This window comes from Mustela erminea, chromosome 19 (assembly GCF_009829155.1).
Source record: "Mustela erminea isolate mMusErm1 chromosome 19, mMusErm1.Pri, whole genome shotgun sequence".
Lineage (NCBI taxonomy): Eukaryota > Metazoa > Chordata > Mammalia > Carnivora > Mustelidae > Mustela > Mustela erminea.
The window spans coordinates 512,666-535,033 of record NC_045632.1 but is presented as its reverse complement, the minus strand read 5'-3'; the positions used below and the strand labels follow the sequence as shown (position 1 = coordinate 535,033).

The 22,368-nt window shown below is 52.6% G+C and overlaps 2 protein-coding genes across 2 annotated transcripts in view; both read right to left on the bottom strand.

The window, feature by feature from the left end:
• ERFL (ETS repressor factor like) overlaps nt 1-22,368 on the bottom strand; it is a 278,656-nt gene that overhangs the window by 150,308 nt on the left and 105,980 nt on the right. The gene's annotated exons all lie outside the window — the stretch shown is intronic.
• The window catches only part of POU2F2 (POU class 2 homeobox 2), a 34,513-nt gene that overhangs the window by 11,620 nt on the left and 525 nt on the right, over nt 1-22,368 (bottom strand). The window contains 5 exon segments of the mRNA XM_032323131.1: nt 11,828-11,902; nt 11,904-11,945; nt 14,982-15,038; nt 15,181-15,215; nt 15,318-15,383. Coding sequence (XP_032179022.1) covers nt 11,828-11,902; nt 11,904-11,945; nt 14,982-15,038; nt 15,181-15,215; nt 15,318-15,383 — 275 coding nt within the window.

Sequence of the window (22,368 nt, the reverse complement as noted above, 5' to 3'; positions counted from 1 at the left end):
GAGAGGGAGAGGGACAGCAAGAGAGGGAACGCAAGCAGGGGGAGTGGGAAAGGGAGAAGCAGGCTTCTCGCCGGGCAGGGAGCCCGATGTGGGGCTCGATCCCAGGACCCTGGGATCATGACCTGAGCTGAAGGCAGATGCTCAACAACTGAGCCACCCGGTCACCCCTACCCCTCCCCTTGTTATTTTCCCTTCACCTTCTCTTTAAGACTTATTGCTATCTCAAGGTATCTCTCATTCTGTTTAGCCTTTCACAGTGCATCTCCCTCACTGATATGTCAGCTCCACAAGTATGCAGTCTTGATGGTTCTGGTCATTATTATAATCCCAGCATCTAGAATAGGATCTGGTACCCAGTAAGTACTCCACATATATTTGTTGAATGGACCCACATGGATACTTCATGATTTTTACCCAGCAACTTTTATGTATACAGTTGAAAGTTATGTTACTTAGAGTAACATTCTTTTTCCTTCTGGGAAGTTGAGGGGGATGACACATACCCCTCAATTCTTCCCAATGCTATCGTTATCCCAAAGACCAATTTGATGTCCTAGGATGTGAACAAGCTGAGGGGAAACAAGCAAGTTGAAACAAAGTGTTCATTTCTTTAACATATAAAGAGTCATTACAGATCAATAAGAGAAAAACGAACAGTCCAGTAGTAATCTGGCCAACACAGGTCTGGTGACTGCCCAGCAAAGGAAATACAAACAGCTCTGAATGAAAAAACATTCAGACTCATTCACAGTAAGATAAACACAGCCACAACTGCACAGAGATACTATTTTTACCTATCTGATGGGCAGATAACAGCAGTGCAGAACACGCTGTGTTGGGGCATATCGGAAAACATACACTCTTGCACATCACTGGGGAGAAGATAATTTGGCAACAACATCTGTCAGAAGCAGGGCAGAAGACAAGAACACACATTTCTCCAAAGAAGATTTATAAATGGACAACAGACACATGAAATGCTGCTCAGTATCACTCGGCATCAGGGAAACACAAAACAAAACCACAATGAGATACCACCTCACACCAGTGAGAAAGGCTAAAATTAACAAATCAGGAAACAACAAATGTTGGCGAGGATGCGGAGGAAGGGGAACCCTCCTACACTGTTGGTGGGAATGCAAGCTGGTGCAGCCACTCCAGAAAATAGCATGGAGGTTCCTCAAAAAATCTGAAAATAGGGGCACCTAGGTGTCTCAGTGGGTTAGAGCCTCTGCCTATGGCTCAGGTCATGGTCTCAGGGTCCTGGGATTGAGCCCCACATTGGGCTCTCTGCTCGGCAGGGAACCTATTTCCCCTGCTCTTGCTGCCTGCCTCTCTGCCTACTTGTGATCTCTGTCAAATAAATAGAATCTTTAAAAAAAATTTGAAAATAGAGCTACCCTACAACCCAGCAATTGCACTACTGGGTATTTACCCCAAAGATACAAATGTAGTGATCTGAAGGGGCACAGCACCCCAATATTTATAGCAGCAATGCCCACGACAGCCAAACTATGGAATGAGCCCACATGTGCACCGAGAGATGAATGGATAAAGAAGATGTGGTGTATAGATATAGATATAGATATAGTGCAGTCATCAAAGCTGAAATATTGGGGCACCTGGGTGGCTCAGTGGGTTAAGCCCCTGCCTTTGGCTCAGGTCATGATCTCAGGGTCCTGGGATGGAGCCGCATATCGGGTTCTCTGCTCAGCAGGGGGCCTGCTTCCCCCCTCTCTGCCTGCCTCTCTGCCTACTTGTGATCTCTCTGTCACATAAGTAAATAAAATCTCTTAAAAAAAATGAAATCTTGCCATTTGCAATGACGTGGATGGAACCAGAGAGTATTACGCTAGGGCTATGTCGATCAGAGAAAGACGATTATCATATGGTCTCATATGTGGAATTTAAGAAACAAAACAGAGGATCATAGGGGAAAAGAGGAAAAAATAAAACAAGATGAAATCAGAGAGGGAGACAAAGCATAACAGACTCTTAATCATAGGAAACTGAGAGTTGCTAGAGGGGAGGAGGGAGGAGGATGGGGTAACTGGTAGACATTAAGGAGGGCACATGATGTAATGAGAACTGGGTACCACATAAGACTGATGAATCACTGACCTCTACCTCTGAAACCAGTAATACAGTATATGTTAATTGACTGAATTTAAATAAAATAAAATTTTTAAAACGAAAAATGAATGACAAAGGCCTATACCCTTTGACTCAGCCATTTCACTTCTAGGAATTTGTCTTAGAGATACGTTCACACTTGTGCAAAACGCCCTCCCTAGAAGGGCATTCCTAGCAGCGCGCAGTGTTCCGCAAGAGGGGAAGTAAGCTGACCGCACAGCAGGGGAGCAGGTAAATGAGGGAGAGTGGATCTTTCTGACGGAATACTATACATTCGTCAAAAAGAGCAAGGACACTCTTCGTGTCCTGATATGGAACAATCGCCAAGATGTCCTGTTGAGTGAAGAGCTCAAGAGACACAACAGTGGGTATGAGGTGCTTCTGTTTGTGGCGCTTGTTTTTGTTTTTGCTTTTTTAAGTATATCTAGGTATTTCCTGGGTATGCATAGACTATACCTGGAAGACTATATCAGAAACTAGCAGTGCTGTAAGTCTTCCCATATTTCTTGAGTTTTTAACATTTACCTAGCCCGAATAAAGAAATAAAGATGTACCACCCCACCCTACCCAACCGAACACTCGCTTCTGCCTGACATCCCTGTTTCCCAATTGCTTATTTTCTGTCCACGGTAAAGGCTTCTGCTTCCTCTCTGTGCCTCAGAAAGTGGACGGAGTCCCCAGCTGCTCCTGACTTCTCACTTCTTCCTTCTAGCTGCTCATCTAAAACAAAGCTTAAGGGGTTTGAAGTCCCAACACTCCATTCTGCCTTGTCTTCTGAGTCTCTCCTCCTGGTCACTCACGGGGTGGCATCCCTTCCATGTGAGGCCTAGTCTGATATGAGTGAAGCCTGGAATTGAGGACCCCCACCCCATTACAAGAGACCCTTCCAGGTCCCCAAACCTAATTTTGGTCTCATAATTTTGTATTCCTTTTCTCTAAAAGGATCTGTACATTGTATAAAGATGAGGCCCCACAAAACTGAACCCACCCTACTCTACACTGCATTTCTCGCAATGCAACACATTTGTTTATGTACAGTTTTCCTCTGCTCTACTGTAACTCTAGAAGGCAGAGGCCAGGTTTTACTCTTCTTATATCCCTACCTCTCAACACAGTCTGGTCAGCCCCCATTAAATGCCCCCTGAGCTGAATCAAAGAATAAAGCCAGAAATAAAGACTTATCACCAGTGTTTTCCTGACTAGTTTGCTGATTAAAATATCTGTTAACTACTGTCTCTACCCTAGTGTGACTCTCAGTGAAAACTCACCTTTCTCCCCAGAAGCCTAAAAGAGGAGTGTCCACAGATTTCTTTCTGAATCAGCAGGGAGAGGAAAAGGGTGGGGAAAATGCATCCCAGTTTGCAGGGGGCCTCATAGGGAGAAGTCCAAATGAAAAACCCAACCCCACTCCATGCACGGCCACTCAGAACAGAAACTTAGAGGTCAGTCCTGATACCCTCCATCCCCTCCTCTCCCCCATCCAACACATCTGCAAGTCCTAACAAAAAAAGTTTTAAATTTTTTTCTGGGCTCAGAATTACTCCATGTCTGACAAGACTTACTGCACCCTTCTCAGAGTTTAAAAAAAATGGGATGCCTGAGTGGCTCAGTAGGTTAAAGCCTCTGACTTTGGCTCGGTCTCCCTTCTCTCTCTCTGCCTAGTTGTGATCTCTGTCTGTCAAATAAATAAATAAAATCTTTTAAAAAATATATAGTTAAAAATGTATAAAGTAAAATGTGCAGGATTTCATATGAAATCAACTTTATATGAAAAAAATCATCCAACATCTTGAATTATGAATAATAATCTATGAGTTTCTTTATTAGCCTGTTATATAAAAAGATCAAATAATACATCTGAAGACTACTGTAATTTCAAAGCAATGATGAGTAAAAATACCTTGAGGTCTGTGTGTATCATATAGAATTATCTGTGATTCCATTGGTAACAGAGTCCCACTAATGCTAATGTTCCCTATACTCATAATAGAAGGAAATGCAACATTTTCAGTTAGAGGATAGTAAAAGTTGAGACATAATTTTTTCCCATCCAAGTTCATGGACCCCCCTGAATTCTATCCACAGACCCCTCCAGAGGGTTCCTGTTTTGAAATGTTAATCTAACCATAAAGCCTCCGCTGGTTTTCATCACACTTGTAAGACAATTCAGCTCCTTGCCATGGCTCTGGCTGACCTGGCCTTCCTCATCAACAAGGACTCTCATTCCCTGACTCAGAGCCAGTCACACTGGTCTCCTTCCTATTACTGAACCCAGAAAGGTCCCCACCTCAGGGCCTTTACAAATGCTGTTGCCCTCCCTCTTCTTGATCTGTACACAACTGGACCCACCCCATCATGCAAGTCTCTCTAAAATGCACCCCCCCCCCAAAAGAGGCCTCCCTTGGCTACCCACTCTGATCAGGAGTCTTCCTTTCCTCAATCTCTCTCTATTACATTATACTCTTTTACTTTCTTCATGGCAGTTTTCTGCTATGGGGAGATGCCAGCTCTGGGAGGGCACAGATTTGTCTGCCTTATTCCAGCAAAAGGTGCTGGGGCATGTTGGATGTTCACTAAATGACTAAAGAAATTACAGCATGAGAAAAAGAAGATTCTGGGTGGTGTGCTGGCTCAGGACTGGGGTTAACCAGTAGGAGGCCCCATTTCTCCATAATCTACAGGCCATGAGCAATGTGAAGCCACTTGGGGGCGTGTTAAGACCAAGTCAAGATGGTGGGGAAGTTAGATGAAGTGGAGACACTGGGGAAGGTCCCCTGGCCAGGATATTTAGTGGATCATCTGCTCTGTTCCTGACCTGTGAGAAAAATGAGCACAGAGGGCTTAGCACACCCCACTTAAGACCATAAGCTCTCAAGGGAAGGTGAGAAGAGAAGAGACCGGTTCTCAGGTTCTCATTCATCGCTGTATTCTGATCACTCCCACCCCAGAGTGGGCACCCAGCAGGCATCAATGAATTTCCAATGAATGAGTAAAACCTAGGACTGACTGGTGGTGTTTCAGGCTGTCCTTTGCCACAACTGGGATCTTGGCCACAGCTGGGCAGAAAGACTGACGCTCAATTCACATGACACATGGGTGAATCGGAGTATAAATGTCCATTTTCCCATCTGGGCTTGGCTCCACCTGGGGGTGGGGGGTGGGGTGGAAAAAAGGCCTTTAAAAGGAACTAAAGGAGGCCTGGCCCCTGCTGCGGCCGCTCGGGGCCAGGTGCAGCGCCTCACTCCAGCGCACAGGGCAGACACCACCCCCCCAAACTGCAGGCCCCCACACATGCTCCAGCAGCCACGCAGACTGAGCTGGTGTCTGCGTAACACTCACCGGCCAACCCTGATACGGCAATCTCTAGCCAGTTCTGGACACCCCATTCCAAGATATGGACAGTTTAGAATTAAGTCCAGAGCGAGAAGGGCGACCATGTAAACGACACTGTCATCAGTTGTGTTCAGAATGAGGATGGGCTTCCTGACCCTCTGAGCCATGTCAGGTCACCCTGTTGGTGGAGAAGGCTGCCCAGGAAGGCAGGGAGCACCTGTCCTGAGAGCCACCTGGGAGAAGCGGCACCCGGACTTGCCCAGAACTGTGTGGAGGGAGATAGGTGGGAGGGCAGTCGGAGGAGTGCAAGGGTCCCTGCCTGCTGGGAGCCTTGGGGGTCTGAGCCCAGGCTCTGTTGCTTGCCTCTTCCTGTGTGACTCCGGGGAAGCCAGCTCGCTTCTGGGCCTTGGCCTCCCCAGCTCTATAGGGTGACAGTGCACGGTGTCCTGGAGACGGCCAGACACCCGGCTGTCCTCCACACAGTGGGGGAATGTGGGCATCCCTTACCCCATTTACACCTCCATTTCTTCCAGTGATGCCACAATAATTCTTACCTCCTGGGGCTAGTACAGGAATTAAATGGAACAACACATGTAGCATGTTTAGTCTGGTCTCTGTTCACTCGAGTGGTCCTGCATAAATGGTAGTCATTACCACTGAGTCATAGCTCTCTCGGGGCCTTGGTGTTCTCATCTACAAAATGGGAATAAGAATGTCTGACTCTTTACTGGATTGTACTGAGGCCTGAGTAATATTAGTATCTGCAAGGTGTTTGGGAAATCACAACAGACTCCCCTAGCACAAGCATCTGCTACCTCTGTACCCCCTGTCACTCCCCTGCTGTCACCCCCCTCGACCATAAGCTCTCAAGGGCAGGAGCCCTGTCCTCTGCCTGACAACTCATAACTGTCAGTCCCCTCCGCCCTCTCAGCCTCTCCACTAAGCTCCAGCCTCAAATGCCCGTCTGCCTCTTTGATGTCTCCACTTGGATGATGAATACACTATTTATTCCCTGCCATGTCTAAAGGGAAACTCCTGGTTCCCTACTCCTGCCCTCCAAAATACCCTGTGCCCACTCCCTGTCTTCCCCAACTCAGGAAATCACTTCACTACCCTCCAGTTGCTGAAGCCAAAATTCTAGGAGTCATCCTTGATCAACTCTATCTACACAAAATTGCACCCCAGACCCCCACCATCACACTCACCTCCCACCTGGATGCCTGCCAGCATTTCTCACTGGGACCCTTACTTCTACTCTGGGCCCCCACAGTCCATTCTCCCCATGGCAACTAGAGGGAGCTTTGTAAAGAGTCAGTTGGCTCATGCCACTTGCCTGTTTAAGCTGGGTTCTACAGATTCCCTCATACCTGGCAGACATTCCAAACCCACTTATCTGGCCTAGAAGATCCCTCACCTCTTACTTGTGTCCCACTCACTTGCTCAACTTCAGACATAAACACTCTCCTCCATGCCCTGATGTCAAGCTGCCTTCCACCTCAGGACCTTTGCACTTGCTGTTACTTTTTCCTCACTTCTTCGTGACTGACTCATTCAGGCCTCAGCATTCAAAGGCCACCTCCTCAGTGAAACTTCTCCTGTCCACCACCCTCAAAGACACCAGCCTGTTTCATTTTCTTCAGGACACCCACTCTAAAACATTCTTGTTTTGTTCATTTGTTTACTTGTTTACTGTCTGTCTCCCCACTAGACCATAATGCCCTCAAGGGCAGCCACCTCCGCCTCATTCATAGCTGTTCCCTTGGGGCCATGAATGAGCACCTGGCACGTACAAGGTGCTCCGAAGTCCTGGATAAATGAATAAGCAACTATGTTATTCTAGTCACTTCACTAGAAGAAGCCCTGAAGTTTGGGGGGGGCTGGTGGTGTGGGCAGAGGTGGCCCACACCTCTGAGAGAGGTGTGGCTCTATAGAGCAAGGACTCTTCTCTGTGCTCCCTCCCCCAGAGGTGGCCCTGCCGCACAGAGCCCAGGACGACCCAGCGATTGGGGCAGAACACAGCCAAGCCGCAACCCACCCAACAGGGAGCAAAAACGCCTTCTACACATTCTGTGTTATACCCCCTGCTACTCCCTCATGTAAAAATGCCAGGATAGGTGAGTAACAGCAGACCCCAACCCCGCAGCTGTGGGGTGACTGATACACCCTGGCCTGGCTCCTGGACTCCAAGGTACACTGACCCCATGTATCCAGGTCTGGATGACCCAGCACCCACTGCCCCTTCCCTGAGCAACAGGATCCATCTCTTCCTCTTGGGGACTTGCCCTCCCCCATTCTCAGGTCACACGGTCCAGGTGGGCTGACCCTACTGCCACAGGGGTTGAGGACACTAATTCAACTCTGGCTGGCTCTTTTATCTCTCTAGGCACTGAGGCTGCAAGTCGAAATGGGCAGGCGCCCATTTTGCCTGGCTCAGAATGAAAACAGAGGCAGACCCCTGGGGCCAGGCCCCACGTTCCAGGCTGGGCCTCTTCAGTGATCTGAGCCAAATATCCCCTTTCCTTCTTCAGCCACCTGGCATGGTGTTTTGTCCCACGGCCACCCCTGCTAGCCCATCCTGCGCAGTCTTCCACTGCTGGCCCCCGACCCCCCACTCCCAAAGCACACTGCACTCTCTTACGTTACACTCCAGGCCTGGAACAGCTTTCTCCCCTTCATATACCTGGTAAACTCCTACTTGTCCCCGCTCAGGTGAGATTCCACCTCCTCCAGGAAGCCTTCTCTGATTCCCTCAGACACAGTTCACCTGTCTTCTCTCACACTCCCACCACATCCAATGGGTTTCTCTGGGAAACCTGTACTCACTAGGTCCTGCCCGCCTAAAAGATTTTGTTAAGCTTTATTTGCCACAGTCATGTTATGAAAATAGGGATTTTTTTCCCTCTCCAAATACAAGATAATGTTTTAACGGTTAATGTAAATTTTCAATCAATGCCTACCCCTACCCCAGACATTCTGAATTCCCCCCCTGGAGAGATGTCTTCCCTACCCTTGATTGAAAAGTTGCAGCAAAACATCCCTCATTGATTCAGTAAACATCCACGTGTCCCCCTTGGTAGAAAGCATTGTGCTGAGAGCTGGACACACAAATTATAGAAGTGTGTTATAATCATCCCTTTCTCTGTATGAGCTGGGAAAATGCAGGGAAGGTTCCTGCCAAACGGCTGAATTGACATTACTCTGGAAGCTGGCATTTGGGGGACAGACGGGGGACTTTCCCTTAGCACTTCATGTAATTTTAAAATGATAGGGCTAAGGGTGTTTTTTACTTTCTTAGTATTGTTCAAGTAAAACATTTCTTAGTGGTTCGCTGGTGGGTCTGTTTCCCTAGAAGACTGGGAGCCCTGAGGGGGCAAGGAAGGGTCTGAGTCATTCCTAAGCCTTTAGCTTCCCGCCTGGGCCTGACACACTGGAGGCCGGGAAGTGTCTGTGAAATGACCACAGGACAGAGCGGAGCGGGCACAGGAAGCAGAATGGACAGGCATGGGACACAGGCTGAGGAAGAGCGGTCAAGCCCTTGTTGTTATGGGATAAACATTTGTCTGTTATGGAAATGAGGTCACAGGGTGACAGAACTCCCGGGAAAGAAACTTGGTCCAGCTTCATAGTTGCAGAAGGCAGACCCCAGCAGATCGGGGCTGGGGAGAGAGAAGCGAGAGGAAGGGGTTGGAGGAGGCCGGACAGTAGGTGGCAGGGAGCTTGGAGGAGGTGGTTTTAGGAGTGTATGCACAGAAGGAATGCCTGCCGCTCCCAAGGGAGGATGCCTGGCTGACCTGCACGGGGCTGCTCCATCCCTCTTCCCCCACTGGAGTCTTTGTCCCTTCCACAGATGCTTCCTTGGGCATATTCAGACCCAGCACTGGTAATTAGAGCCAGAAGCAAAGGAAAGGAGCTGGGGGCCTCCGGAGGAAGCAGGAGGCAGGAAATCAAAGCAGCTGGAGGGAGTGAAGTCTTGGAAGACTTCCTGGAGGTGTGGACTCCCAAGATGAAGTTTAAAGGCTAAAGAGAAGCCGTCCAGGTAAAGGGAGGGAGCCGACTTCCAGGCAGACAGGAGAACGGGAGCCAGGGCACAGACACTTGAGGCCTGGGGGAGGGAGGAGCCCTGAGTATTGGGGATGCTCTGTGAAGAGCTGAGTGTGCTAAGAGGAACCCCCCCTCACCAGCTTCTGAGATCTCTGGTGTGGGGAGGGGGAAGGTGGAAAGGATGGCTACAGGCAGCAGCCCCAGATCATGTGGTTTGAGCCCCGGACTCCCAGGCTGCTCTGTTCCTTGGGGTGCCCTTGCCTGGGATGAGGATTTGTGGATTCAAGGAGGTCACGGTTAGCACAGTACCTGCTACCAAGGCAGCACCTGCCAGACTCCAGTTACAGTTGCCGTGGCAAGCCAGGCACCATGGGGCTGAGTCTGGAAGAGCTGCCACAGAGCAGTGACACAGACGGCTCTATGAGTCTCTGCAGAACGAGGCCCAGAGGCAGGAAGCTCTAAGGAGGCAGAAACCAGCTCAGCATTAAAGACTGTCTCAATGAAAGCGCTGGTCAGTAGTGGAATGGGCCCATCAGAAGCTGAACTCTGTCAAGGGACAACCTTGTGGGCACCGGACACCTTCTCTGTATAGACAGTGTCTGGCCCCCAGGGTTCCACGAAAGGCAGTGGATAGAAAGAAAAGCGATCCAAAGAACAGTCATCTTGAGAAACTTGGGGCGAAGGGAAGTCAAACAAGGCCCCTTGCTACAGGACTTCTCAGGACCTTCACTGCCCTGGAACACAGGCCATAGATTGAAATGCTTAGAGAACCCAGGCAGATAGCACCAATGGGTAATAGGTGTGGATGGAGGTAATAAGTGTGGATGGAGAGAGCAGCCCATTAGGACGGGAGGCTTTGTTCTACTTACTCGGTTCCACCACCTATCCTCACAGGAAATTTGTGGGCCACTATCTTGGGTTGAATTGGGTCTCCCAAAAAGATTTGTTGGAATTCTTAACCCCTGGTGCCTATAAATATGACTGTATTTGGAAACATGGTCTTTGCAGATGTAATCAAGTTAAATGAGGTCATTAGGGTAGGCCCTAATGCAATGACTGGTGTCCTTAACTAAGAAGGGGAAAGGTGAATGCAGAGACAGACACGCACAGAGAGAAGATGGCTTTATGACCAAAGAGGCAGAGATTGGAGCGATCCAACTACAAGAATGCCAAGGATTTCCGGCACTACCAGAGCTAGAAGAAGCTAGAGGAAGCAGAGAGAGATTCTCCCTAGAGCTACCCAGTTTGCGGGGCTGTGTCACGGCAGCCCTGGGAAACGAATACAGTTACTGACTCATGATTCAGTGTAGCTGGAAGTGTCCAGAATGGCCAGAGCAGCTGCGGCATTCCCTGACCCAGCGGCCACAGGCCTCTTTTCTGAAAGAGCATCTCTCACTGGATATGCCTCAGCACACATTATAGGGCGCTGGCTCAGAGCCTCGGCCTTTCCTTCTGAGCCCACATGGGCACCATTCCATGGAGGTGACTCCTCATTTCCTCAGCCATAAACTGAGAATAATGGGCCAACCTCCCAGGTGTCTGGGAGACCTCGGTGAGATACACAGAAAGCACTCAGCCGGGGGTACCACCACATGGAGGAGGCCCTCCCCCCGAGCCTCGCTGTACCCCACTGAGACATGGGGGCGGGGGGCGGCTTCCCCAAAGGCTTCCTTGGGTTGCTGGGAGCTGCCTGGCATGTGACCAGCGGTCAGAAGCGTCCACATGGACTGGTCAGCCGCCTACACACCGGGCTTCTGCGGGCCCTCCACTGGAGGGCGCCTGCCCCCCAGGGCTGCCCTTACCTGTGCTGTGAGTTGGATGGGCTGGGAGAGGGTGAGCTGCGGGGTCCCAGGGGGCTGGCTGGCAGGCTGTGATGGTGGCAGGTCGCCCCCCCCAGAGGAGGCTGGGGGCTGTGAGGTCGAGGAGGAGGCAGAGGAGGAGGAGGAGGAGGAAGAGGAGGAGGAGGTGGAGGAGGCAGCAGCGGCGGCGGCGGCGGCACTGGATTGCTGCACGGCGGCGGCCAGGAGCTGGGCCTGGGCTTGCTGCAGGAGGAGCTGCTGCTGAGTTGGCATCAGCGCCGTGAGCTGTGGGGCACGGGTGGCAGGGCCAAAGGAGGGGTGAAGGGGGGCGGGAGGAGCAGAGAAGGCAGAGAGGGGTTAGTGCCCGAGCCAAGCAGGTTAGGGGGCAAGTCTTCCAGGAGGCCTGAGGAGGGCGGGAGGCAGGCATGAGAGCATGGCCGCGGCCCTGGTAAGACACCCCCTGCCATGGGTCCTGTAACAGATGGGTGGCCCACGTTCCCCATCCTTCCCCAAGTACTTACCCCGGCTAGCTGGCTGCCCGTCAACATGAGTTGGGCCTGGGGCAGATGTGGCTGAGCCGGCGGGGGGGGGCGGGGGTGCTGCTGGGGCTGAGTCGCCACTGGGGTCTTCAGCCTTGATCTGGGGGGGAGAGAGGCAGGGTCCGGGACCCCAGAATGTTAAGTGGAGGCCAGAGAGAATGCCCACCTGTGAACCAAAGAGAGGGCACGTGTGTGGTAACAGCAGCCTCGGGCTGGTAAAGGAGGGGTGTGTTGAGGCATGGAGGCAGGGCCCTGTGCTGACTGGCCGGTGATCTCAGGCCACCCCTCTGGCCTCAGGCTGCTCATCATTCAGTAGGGCTAGCACACCCCCCTGCACCAAACAGGAGGGGGCACCTTTGGAGAGCAGTTTTCCCCTCTGGGGGGTGGGGGTCGGTTTCTCCATCTATAAAATGGGGAATGTGCCAGCAGGGGGCTTGGGGCATCAAAGAGTAAAGTTCCAGGCACCAAGCCCTCATAGGCTTTAGCCAGAGATGCATCTCCCATTAATGAAGTGAGACTTAATTGAAGATTGAAAAAAAAAAAAAAAAAATCACCCCCTTGGAACACGGATCTGGAATTCGAGTAAGTATGGAGAGAGGCAGACAGTGCGAACGGATGGCACGGGCAGGTGAGGAGGGGTGGGCCGGTGGTGCAGGTGGGCCTCCTGGGGGGAGCTTACTCGGCCCCCCTGCTCTCACCAACCACTCATTTCAAAATCTAAAGCAAAACCCAGAAGCAACCTAAAAAAAAAAAAAAAAAAAAATCCACTGGCAGGACCAGCCAAACACATACACAGGCCAGATGTGGCCCAGCTGCTGCCCGCTTTTCGCCCCCCCCAGAAGTCCGCCGAACCCCGCCTTGTCTCTTGGCGCACTATGTAGCCGCGTCTTGCATCAAACGCATAGGACAGACTGGCATACAGCAGTCATGGTCTTCCTCCTCTCCTAGACAGAAAGGCCAGGCCACGGTAGGCTTGCCTGAGAGGTCAGCGGGTAAAGGACGTGTGTGGGTGGGGTGGGCAAGGCTTCGAGAATCACGCTCTCGGGCCCAGAGGGGACGCTGGGCTGAAGGACGATCCCTAATCCCTCAGCCCAATGTCCCAGCTCCGTTTTACAAGAGGGGTTCCAGAGAGGGCAAGCAACTTGTGCAAGGTGACCCAGCAGCTTGGCGGGGGTGTGTGGCATTTGGAATGCAGCCTGAGATGAACAGAGGCTTGGCCAAGGCCAGATCCCAGAGCGTGAGTGGCGTGCCCCAGGGGATGGAGACAAATTTCAGGAAGTCTGAAGGGTCCAGGGATGCCGCATCCCCTGGTGGGAAATCGGGGGTCTCCGGAAGTCTGGCCGTATTCTGCCTCTTAACCTGGTGCAGGCAACATAGGTGTTCAGTTTGTGAAAATCCACTGAGGATCTCTGTACTGTCACATTTCAATTAAAAGTTAAAAAAATAAATAAATAAAAAATAAATAAAAACAACCAACATGGTGAGTCTTTCGGATTTCTCTCCTTCTTTCTGGTTCTCTTGAGAAAGCCTCCCTTAGAGGCTGGGATGGGTCTAGCGCCTCACCCCCAGCACTGCTCACCTCCCTTTCTAACAAATGAAGGGAAGGCCTCAGGCTTAGACCCATCAGCAGGCAGGAGTCTCTGGGTACATTTTAATAATCATTGTGTGGAGGCTGCCTGGCTGGTACAGCACTGACACTTGATCTCAGGGTCACGAGATCGAGCCCCACGTGGAGCGTGGAGATTACTTAAAAAAAAAAAAAAAATCATTGCATTTATTTCCACGGTAAGAGATTCTGGTTTTCCATTCATGAAATTTCCATTTAAAAAACATTTATTTGAGCTGTTGAAAAAGCAAGCCAGTTCATAAGCTGAGAATTGCTGTAGCTGACTGATGGGTACCTGGGGGCTTACTTTCATGAGACTCTTTTTTCTCCTTTTGTACCTGCTTCACATTTTCCATAATAAAATGTTTTTAAAATTGAAGCCAATTAACACGATTGTAACGTACATAGTTGTACACGGCAGTGTGTGGATGAATCTGAAATCATGATGGGAGCACATGAATCACTGTAGTTGGGGAAAACAGAGGCAAACAGGACGAGGTGTGGACAGAGGCCCAGAGTCAGAGGTCAATGCCCTCTCTGCCTCGGTCTGCCTCGGGCTTTCCCGAGGAACCAGGGTCCAGGCAAGGGAAGGGCAGCGAGAACCCTTCTTTCCCAGGGTCCCCTGGTTTCCCCACACAGAAGCAAGGCTGCTGTGGGGCTGGGAGAGGCTGCAAAGATAGAGCTGAGGAGGGAGAGGGTCAGGGCAATGCGTATGCGCTCCGCTCCAAGGGCTAAGGCCAGAACTGCGCCTGAGATGAGAGAGAAGGAGGCCAGAGCCAGAGCCCTTCTCCCCTGGGCCCCAGCCAACTCACTCAGCACAAGATACCCACCCGCTAAAATCCTTCAGGGTACCTCAGAGGCCATGGGATCTGACAGCCCCCCATGTTAGAGAAGAGGAAACTGAGCAGCCCAGCAGCAGTAGGGGGCGGGGCGGGACAGTGATTTTCCCAAGGTCACAGAGTAGTTCCTGGCTCCCAACCCCATGCCTTGCTAAGGACCCCTCTGTCCCTGCCGTCCATGCTGCCTTCAAACTCGACAGACTGGAGCGTGGAGGCCTGGGCCCCATCTGGATTAGGGATTTGTTCTGTCTGGCCACTTCCAGCTTCCCCATCAACCTCAGCCATCCTTACTGGGTCTGCCCCCAATCCTTATCCCCCTCTATTGGCTGGCCCCTGAGTGTGTGTGTTGGGGGGCTGGGGGGTAGGGCAGGCCTCTGTCAGGGAAGTTGGGATGGGGGTGGGGCCCTCAGCTTCCTGTTGTTCATCGCCCCGGGGCTCTGGGGGGGATTTCCCTGGCCACCCCCACCCCCCAGGGAAGGGGAAGGAGCCTGGGTGAGTCACAGGCCTGGGGCGGGAGCCCAAGTGTGAGAAGGGGCGGGAGGAGCCTTGTCATCAAGGTATTTCAGGGCTCCATGTCGCCCCCCTTCAGGCCCTGGGCCCACAGAGGTGTGCGGGACCCTCTCCCAGACACCAACCCATCACAGGACACCCTCCTCTTTCCTCTGCTGTGGCTGTTCGGATAGCTGCTTACCTTGGTGCTGGGGCCGGTTGGGGACACGGAGAACGGGGAGGTTTTATTCTGGGGGTTCTAGGAAGAAAAAAATGGGGTGGGGAATTGGAAGAGTGAGGTGAAGCAGCTCAGCTCTGACACACTGCCCCTCCCCCACAGGGGCCCCCTCTGTTCCCTTCTCCCCCTTCCCACCCCTCCAGCTCATCTACTCCCTCCTGACCTGATGGTTAGTGTCTGGTCCATTTCTTTCAGTGTCTGCAACGAGAGGGAAAGTGAGTTGTCACCTGTGCCCCCCACAGCCCTGCAGCTCCCCCACCCCACAGGCACCCTGCCTTCCCTGCTCCCCTCCCCACCCACCTGTGTGCTCTGACGGGGAGTCCAGACCTTGCTTCTCGGCCTCCAGGGGCTTAGACATTCTTATTTCTGGGGACAGAAGAGGGATATAAGTGGGGTGAGGGAAGCCAGGGGCACCCTCACCGGCCTCTCTCCAAACCTCCCGCACCCCTTGCCACCTTGCAGATTCCTCTTTCCAGGAGACATGCCCTCCTTACTGGGCCTCTGCCCTCCTCTGTCAGGACAAGAACGGGATCCTTTTCACCCCTGCAGAAGGTGGCACAGGGAGGGCCAGCTCCCGTGAGGCCCTGGGACAGGGTGGGAGGCGGCTGGTGGTCGCAGGAAGGCTTTGGTGCCCGGGAGAATGTGGGTGATGTTCCACAGGAGCGAGTCAGCCTTGGGCCTCCTCCCGAGGCACACCCGTCCTGCCTCACCAGGTTTCGGGTGAGACATGTTTTCCACTCTGAGTGGGGCCTGGGGGTGTGAAGGGCTGTAGCATCCCCAAAGGAGTGAGTCTTCTGATCTCTGCGTGGGATTCGGCGCCCTCTGCCCCTCCCTCAGCCCACAATGTTCCTGTCCACACCTGACCCCCACCTGGCCTCCTGGCCTCCCTTCTCACGTTCAGCACACAGGCCCGGCAGCCCCACGGGACCTCAGAACCCCGACTCCAACACTATCCAGCTCTGCCCCTGACCAGGTCCTCAGCCTTACTCCTAGGCTTCCCCAGGACTCCAGCCTTGAATCCTGACTGCATCCCAGATCCAACCCGGGTACCCCAGCATACAAACGCAGTGCCACACAATCGTCCCGTAAACCCAGGACACGAGGGGAGGGGGCAAACAGCCAGCTGGCACGGGGGACACAAAGCAATGCTCTGCCCTCACAACACTCCGATGCTGAGAATGGGAAGGCAAGCAATTACCAGTGCTGAGCACAGCATTAAGTACGATTCAGAGCTCACAGTAGCAGTTGGTGCTAATATTACCCCCATTTTACAGAGGAGAAACTGAGGGCCCGAGAGCATAGTAGAGATATGACAGTAGAGGTGTCCCCAATTGGACACCAGTCTTCATGACTCCAGAGTTCCCACTTTTAATCAGGACTGCTATGGTCTAGTGGACCCCTGCTGTGATTTCTGCCGGCCTCATTTCCAGCTGTCACCCCTACTGGAGTGTACCCTGACTGATGCCATCTCAAATCCAACCCTTTCTCGTCCTAGACCCCACACAAACCTAGGCTTCTGCCCTACCCATTCTCAGTCCCCTTACCCACCCTGAATCCCAACTCCTATCCAGGTGGTACAAGCCCTTCATCTGACCTTGACTTCCAGTATGGCCCCAGACCTCACTCGTGACCCTGACTCTGACCCAAATGTCTCCCCCACCACTCACTCTACATCCCTGCCTAAACCATGATGCCCTATCAAAGGGGGTGTCCGATCCAAGAGTGTTCCGTGCCCAAGATATTTAAAGAAGGTCCACTAACGAGAGCTAGGGCATTCTCAGCAACTGGGGGGAAAAAATGTCCAGGAATTTTGCAATTGAGGGTTACTTGACATGAAACGCTGCTCGGGTTTAAAATTACTGATTAAAAAGCCAGGTCACATACTGCTCGTGGGAGTGTAAATCGATACAAACACAATTCAGGAAAACTGAAGAGGTGCCCCTCCCTAAGACCCCGCACATCCACTCCCGGGCAACCTCCTGAGACAGAGAAACACCCGGCCCCCTGAGCCCGCAGGCACACAGCAGCCCCTTCCAAATGGCCCCAAACCGGAAACAAGTCAAGGGCCTCTCAGCAGATGGATACAATGTGGTTTGTCCATGGAGTGAAATGCCCCACTACAGGAAAAGGACCAAACTCCTGCATCACACGCACCCCTGAGTCTGGCAGGCCCGACACCGAGGGAAAGACAGCAAACACAAAAGCGGACAGACAGTAGGATTCCAATTACAGGAAGCTCACAGACAGGCAAGATGATACCAGATGGCCAAGGTCAGACTCTGGGTACCATTTGGGGCTTGCTGGTGGGGAATGGGCATGAGGAGGCCGGCAGGGGGTTGGGAATGTTCCGTACCGTCATCTGTTGGGTGGTTATGTAGTTCCATACATAGGGAAAATGCATCAAGCTGCACCTTAAAATTCAAGCACTTTACTATAAGTACGCTTTCACCAAAAAAAGAAGAAAATTAAAAGCTAAAAGAAGGGCGCCTGGGTGGCTCAGTGGGTTAAGCCTCTGCCTTCGGCTCAGGTCATGATCCCGGGGTCCTGGGATCAAGCCCCGCATCGGGCTCTCTGCTCAGCAGGGAGCCTGCTTCCCTCCCTCTCTCTCTCTCTCTGCCTGCCTCTCTGCCTACTTGTGATCTCTCTCTCTGCCAAATAAATAAATAAATAAATATCTTTATTTTAAAGAAAAGAAAAGAAAAGAGCCAATACACAGCACTACTAAGGCAGAGGCTGGTGAGGGCAGTGTGGGTGCCTAGGATGCTACGGGAGCTCAGGCCCTGCTTCTAGGCCGTGGGTGGTGGTGAGTGGCTCATGAGCTTGAGACACAGGAGGAGGCCCCAGGTGCTGGTCCCAGGTGAGAGACCCCACCCTAATCCTGCCTCTACATGTCCCAGAACTTGGTCCAGCTTGCAGTGACGGCTGGTGCTAGTGTGGCCCTACATCCCAGACCTCCTAGTATCTCTGAGACTCCTGCTCCAACCTCCTCCCTGGCCCCTCCTCCCAGCCAGTGTCCATCAGGCCCCAGGGAGGATCTCCCCACAACCTGGCTGTGAACCTTTCCACAGCTCCCTGTCTCCCCAAGAAAAACCCAGATAGGGTTTTCAAAGAGGTAATCAAGTTAAATGAGACCATTACGGTGGGCCTTAATCCAATATGACTGGTGTTCTCATAAGAGGAGGAAATTGGGACACAGACACACAGAAAGAAGCCAGCATGAAGGCTCAGGGAGAAGTCGGTCCTCCCAAAACAAGGAGAGAGGCCTCGGAAGGAACCAACCCACTGCCACCTTGACCTTGGACTTCTAGCTTCCAGATTTTGGGGAAGTTAATTTCTGTTGTTTAAGCCACCCAGCATACAGCACTTCAAGATGACAGCCCTGGGAAAATAATACAGCCTCCCACGGCAGTGCCCTCCCACTGTCCTAGCCCTGAGCCCACAGGCCCGATGGCCTGTGGCCTTCTGTGTCCCCATCCTCTCCCACCAGACCTGCTCTGACTCACTGCTGGCTCCCCAGCACCCCCAGGGCATAAGAATAGGTGCTAAGTGTTGGCTCTCTCTACCTGTTCCTGCCTCTGTCCTGCTGTCTCTCTGCCATTTAACACATGTTTCCTGAGGCCTCGGTATGGGCTACTCCCCCCACCTGGAAGGCTGCCCCCACTCTGTCCACCTGGCAAGCTCCTACTCATCCTTCAGGCCCCAGCACAGGCTCTGTCCCTTATGGTGGTAGCTCCCTCCACCTCCTCCCCTGGTGACTGTCCTAGAGGCTGCACCCATCTGGGCCCCAGTCCATCTCCCCTGTCAGACCAGGATCCCCTTAAGGGCAGGTCTGACTCATCTTGGGGTCCACAACACTGCCCAGCCCAGGACATCTGGGCCGAGTGCACACAGGTGCCCCCGAGGCCCTGATCTTTCTCTTCCCCCCAGCTGGTGACCTTTTCTTCCCTACTAGCAAACTCCAGCTCCTCTTTAAGGTCCCAGCTCACACATCATCTCCTCTGTGAGGTCCTCCCTGACTCCTCAAGTGGTTAGTGTCTTTCTTATCTGGAAACCCCCTGCCTCCCGCTCCCTAACACACTCTGACCCGCTGGGCAATGGCCTCCCCCTGCCCCAGACTATGAGCTCCTAGGAGCCCAGCAGTCCTGGCTGGGACTGTGTCTTTGGAATGAATGAATGCGTGCAAGAATCTCTGACAGATCAGGACCCAATCTTGTCCCAGACAAGCCTCTCTCCCTGCCGCCACCTGCCACCTTGACCTTGAGCCCCAATCTCCAAGCAACTCCAACCTAAACCTTTGAAGTAACCTCTGCAGGGATAGTGGCCATGGAGGCAAAGGTGGCATGAGAGGAAATCTCCACCACTCCGTTTCCCTTGTTCTCCCTAATTCTTTCCCCACCCCGATTCGCATACAGCCCAGGCACCCTGCAGCATTTGGCTGGGCTGCCGGCAAAATGGCCAGTGTTGCCCTTTGCCCAAGCCCATCTTTCTTTTCTTTCTCCTTCCCACAATCCACGAAAAGGGACTCATCGAATCATCCCCACCAAGGATGAAGAGGAGACTCCGTTTCTACCACAGACCCAAAGCCAAATGATGCCTTAACACTGGAGGGCACTGACAATCCCCTTAAGAGGCATGCTGAGGCATCCGTCCTGCAGGCGGTCGGCCCAGGCCCTGGTCTCTTGACTATAGAGAAACACTGACACCTATTCCCACCCAGACTCTCTGCTTTCACAGGGACAAGGGGAGACCTGGACATCTGGACTTTGAAAAATCCCCCACCCCCACCAGGCCATCGAATATGCTCCGGTTCCCTGGTGCCTTCCAAAGCTCATCTCAAGGCCTCGTTCACACAGAAAGGCTGCTTGGTCATGTGACTGTAGTCATCCCTCCCTTCTCCCGTCCCAGGCAGTATATAACTCTTTAGAGGGGCAGGCAGGAAAAAGCAATGCAGAATTCTGCCGGGCCCCTTCAATCCCACCATCCTGGAGTCAGACACACCCAGGGCTACCCACACCCTTGGGGTCACACTCGCTTGCCCCACTGCCTCAAGCCTGGGACTCTGGGTCCCCTCCGCCCTCCCCACCCCTCCTTAGCCCCTCCCTCCCCGGACTTTCACTTCTCCTCTGCATTTCCCCCAGCCGGTTTTAGCAGACTTCGGCCAGCTTCTCGTTAGCACTTACCGAAAATGGGGCTAAATATAGAGGGCCCAAGGGCTGCCCCTCACCCCTCCTGGCCCCTCTTGGCCTGTCCCCTGGGTCTCCTGCCTTCAGAGACGGCTTCAATCAAGGCTGCGGCTTGGGAGCCCCTGTGGGCAGGGTTCACGCTGCCAGGAACCTCTGTGGGCCCAGCTGGCCTGGTCCTTGCCTCCCTAGGAGCAGCACCTCACACCCCCACCACCCCACATCTGTCCCTGGGTGGCCTCAAGGGAGTGAACACTTCTGAGCTGTCATGAGGGAGGGATGGCGAGAGAGGCAGCAGACACAACAAGAGAGGGTGGGCCCCGCAGCTATGCCGACAACAGGCTAGAGCTGCTACTTCTCACACACACCACAGCCTCAGCTGGGCAGGGCCCAGACGAGGACAGACCACGCAGACACACACAGGGACAGGTGCGCACAGAGCCCAGGCAGGAGAAGACACACACCCAGACAAAATGACATGGGTACATATGCAAAACACACACCTAGACATGTGCAAGCACACCTGCACTTACACACACACTCACACACCCAGGTCACTCAGACAGACAGACAACACATACATATGCCCACATACACCGAATCGCACCCTGGAGTCACAAAGAGACATACAAACAGACATGCATGTGTACACACACACACACAGAGGTCACTCAGACAAACACACACACACTCACACCTGAATCACTCACAGACAGACAGATAGACAGACGTGCATACACACATGCACTCTGGTTGCTCAGATAGACGCACACATATGCCCAGAGCCACACAGACAGGTACACAAGGAGACACGCACACGCATGCGTTCATACACACACACACAGTTACTTGGAAACACAAAAATGTGCATACATACTCAGAGTCACTCACAGACAGACACACGGACTGACACAGACAGACACACACACACACACACACACACGAGTGCACACTCACACATCCAGAATCAGCTCATCCTGGGAGATGGCCAGGGTGGACCCCTGAACCCAGTTCGCAGGTGTGGAGCTCAAGCCCAGGTGGGACAAGTGATCTGCCCAAGACCATGCAGTGTATTCATTCACGTCCAGGCAGGGAAGTCAGGTGGGCTTCCAGGGCAGGGCAGCTCTGTGAGAAATCCCCAGTCAGGGGTCTAACTAAATACTTCCAGCACATACAAGGCCCCCATTCAACCTCAGATGGGCATGAGTCTGGGGTGGAGCAGAGGGCATGCGTGTGCAATGCCCCGGATCTCTGGGTCTACACTGTATGTGTGCACACACATACATAGTTGCACAGTCACCTCAATAAATAACCATGTGCTATCCTGTAAGTACTCTGCCCTCCATCTCAACCCCCTCCTTCACCTCCTTTGTCTTGCTCATACCCACTCATCCTTCACATCTAAGCCCTCCTCCAGGAAGCCCTCTATGACACCCCACTGGCTCAACCAGGCCAGTCTTCTGGGCTCCCACGGCTCCCTGTGTCTCCAGCATCCCAGCCCTGACTCCTCTGCTGTCTAGCCAACAGGTCTGTGTGTCCCAACTGGGAACTCCGGGAGGACGGGCCCCAAGCTCCCTTTTTCAGTTATATTTCCATCACCCAGCATGGAACTGCTCAATAAATATATGTGGTTGAAGGATCCCAGGGATGCCTACACACACAGGTGCAGAGAGGATAGCACATGCCAAACCAGGACTCATCCTGCAGATGCTCGCAAATGGGACACACACCGACATGCACGCCTGTACAGCCACAAACGAAACAATCACGCAGTGCTGACGCTTGCTGTGTTCCAGGCACTGTGTTAAGCATCTACACACATTACCTCATTTAACTGTCCCATCAGCACTGCTGGGAGATGACTATCATCATGCAGAGAGAGACACATTTTATCAAATGAGCCAACAAATACAAATCATGTTGTACGGTGCCTGGCACCCAACATCCACTTGGTCCGCTGACATATAATAAATTTCCAGGTGGTGATAAATGCCATAAAGGAAAGACAAAGCAGGGGCAAGGGGACTGAGAATGGTTGGATTGGTTGCCCACCTCCTGCCCACCTCCTTGAGACAAGGAGGTCAGGGAAGGTCTCCCTGACCTTGGAGACAAATGAAGTGAGGCAGTGAGCCAAGAGATCATTGCCAAGGCGAGCCCACAATGCCACACAC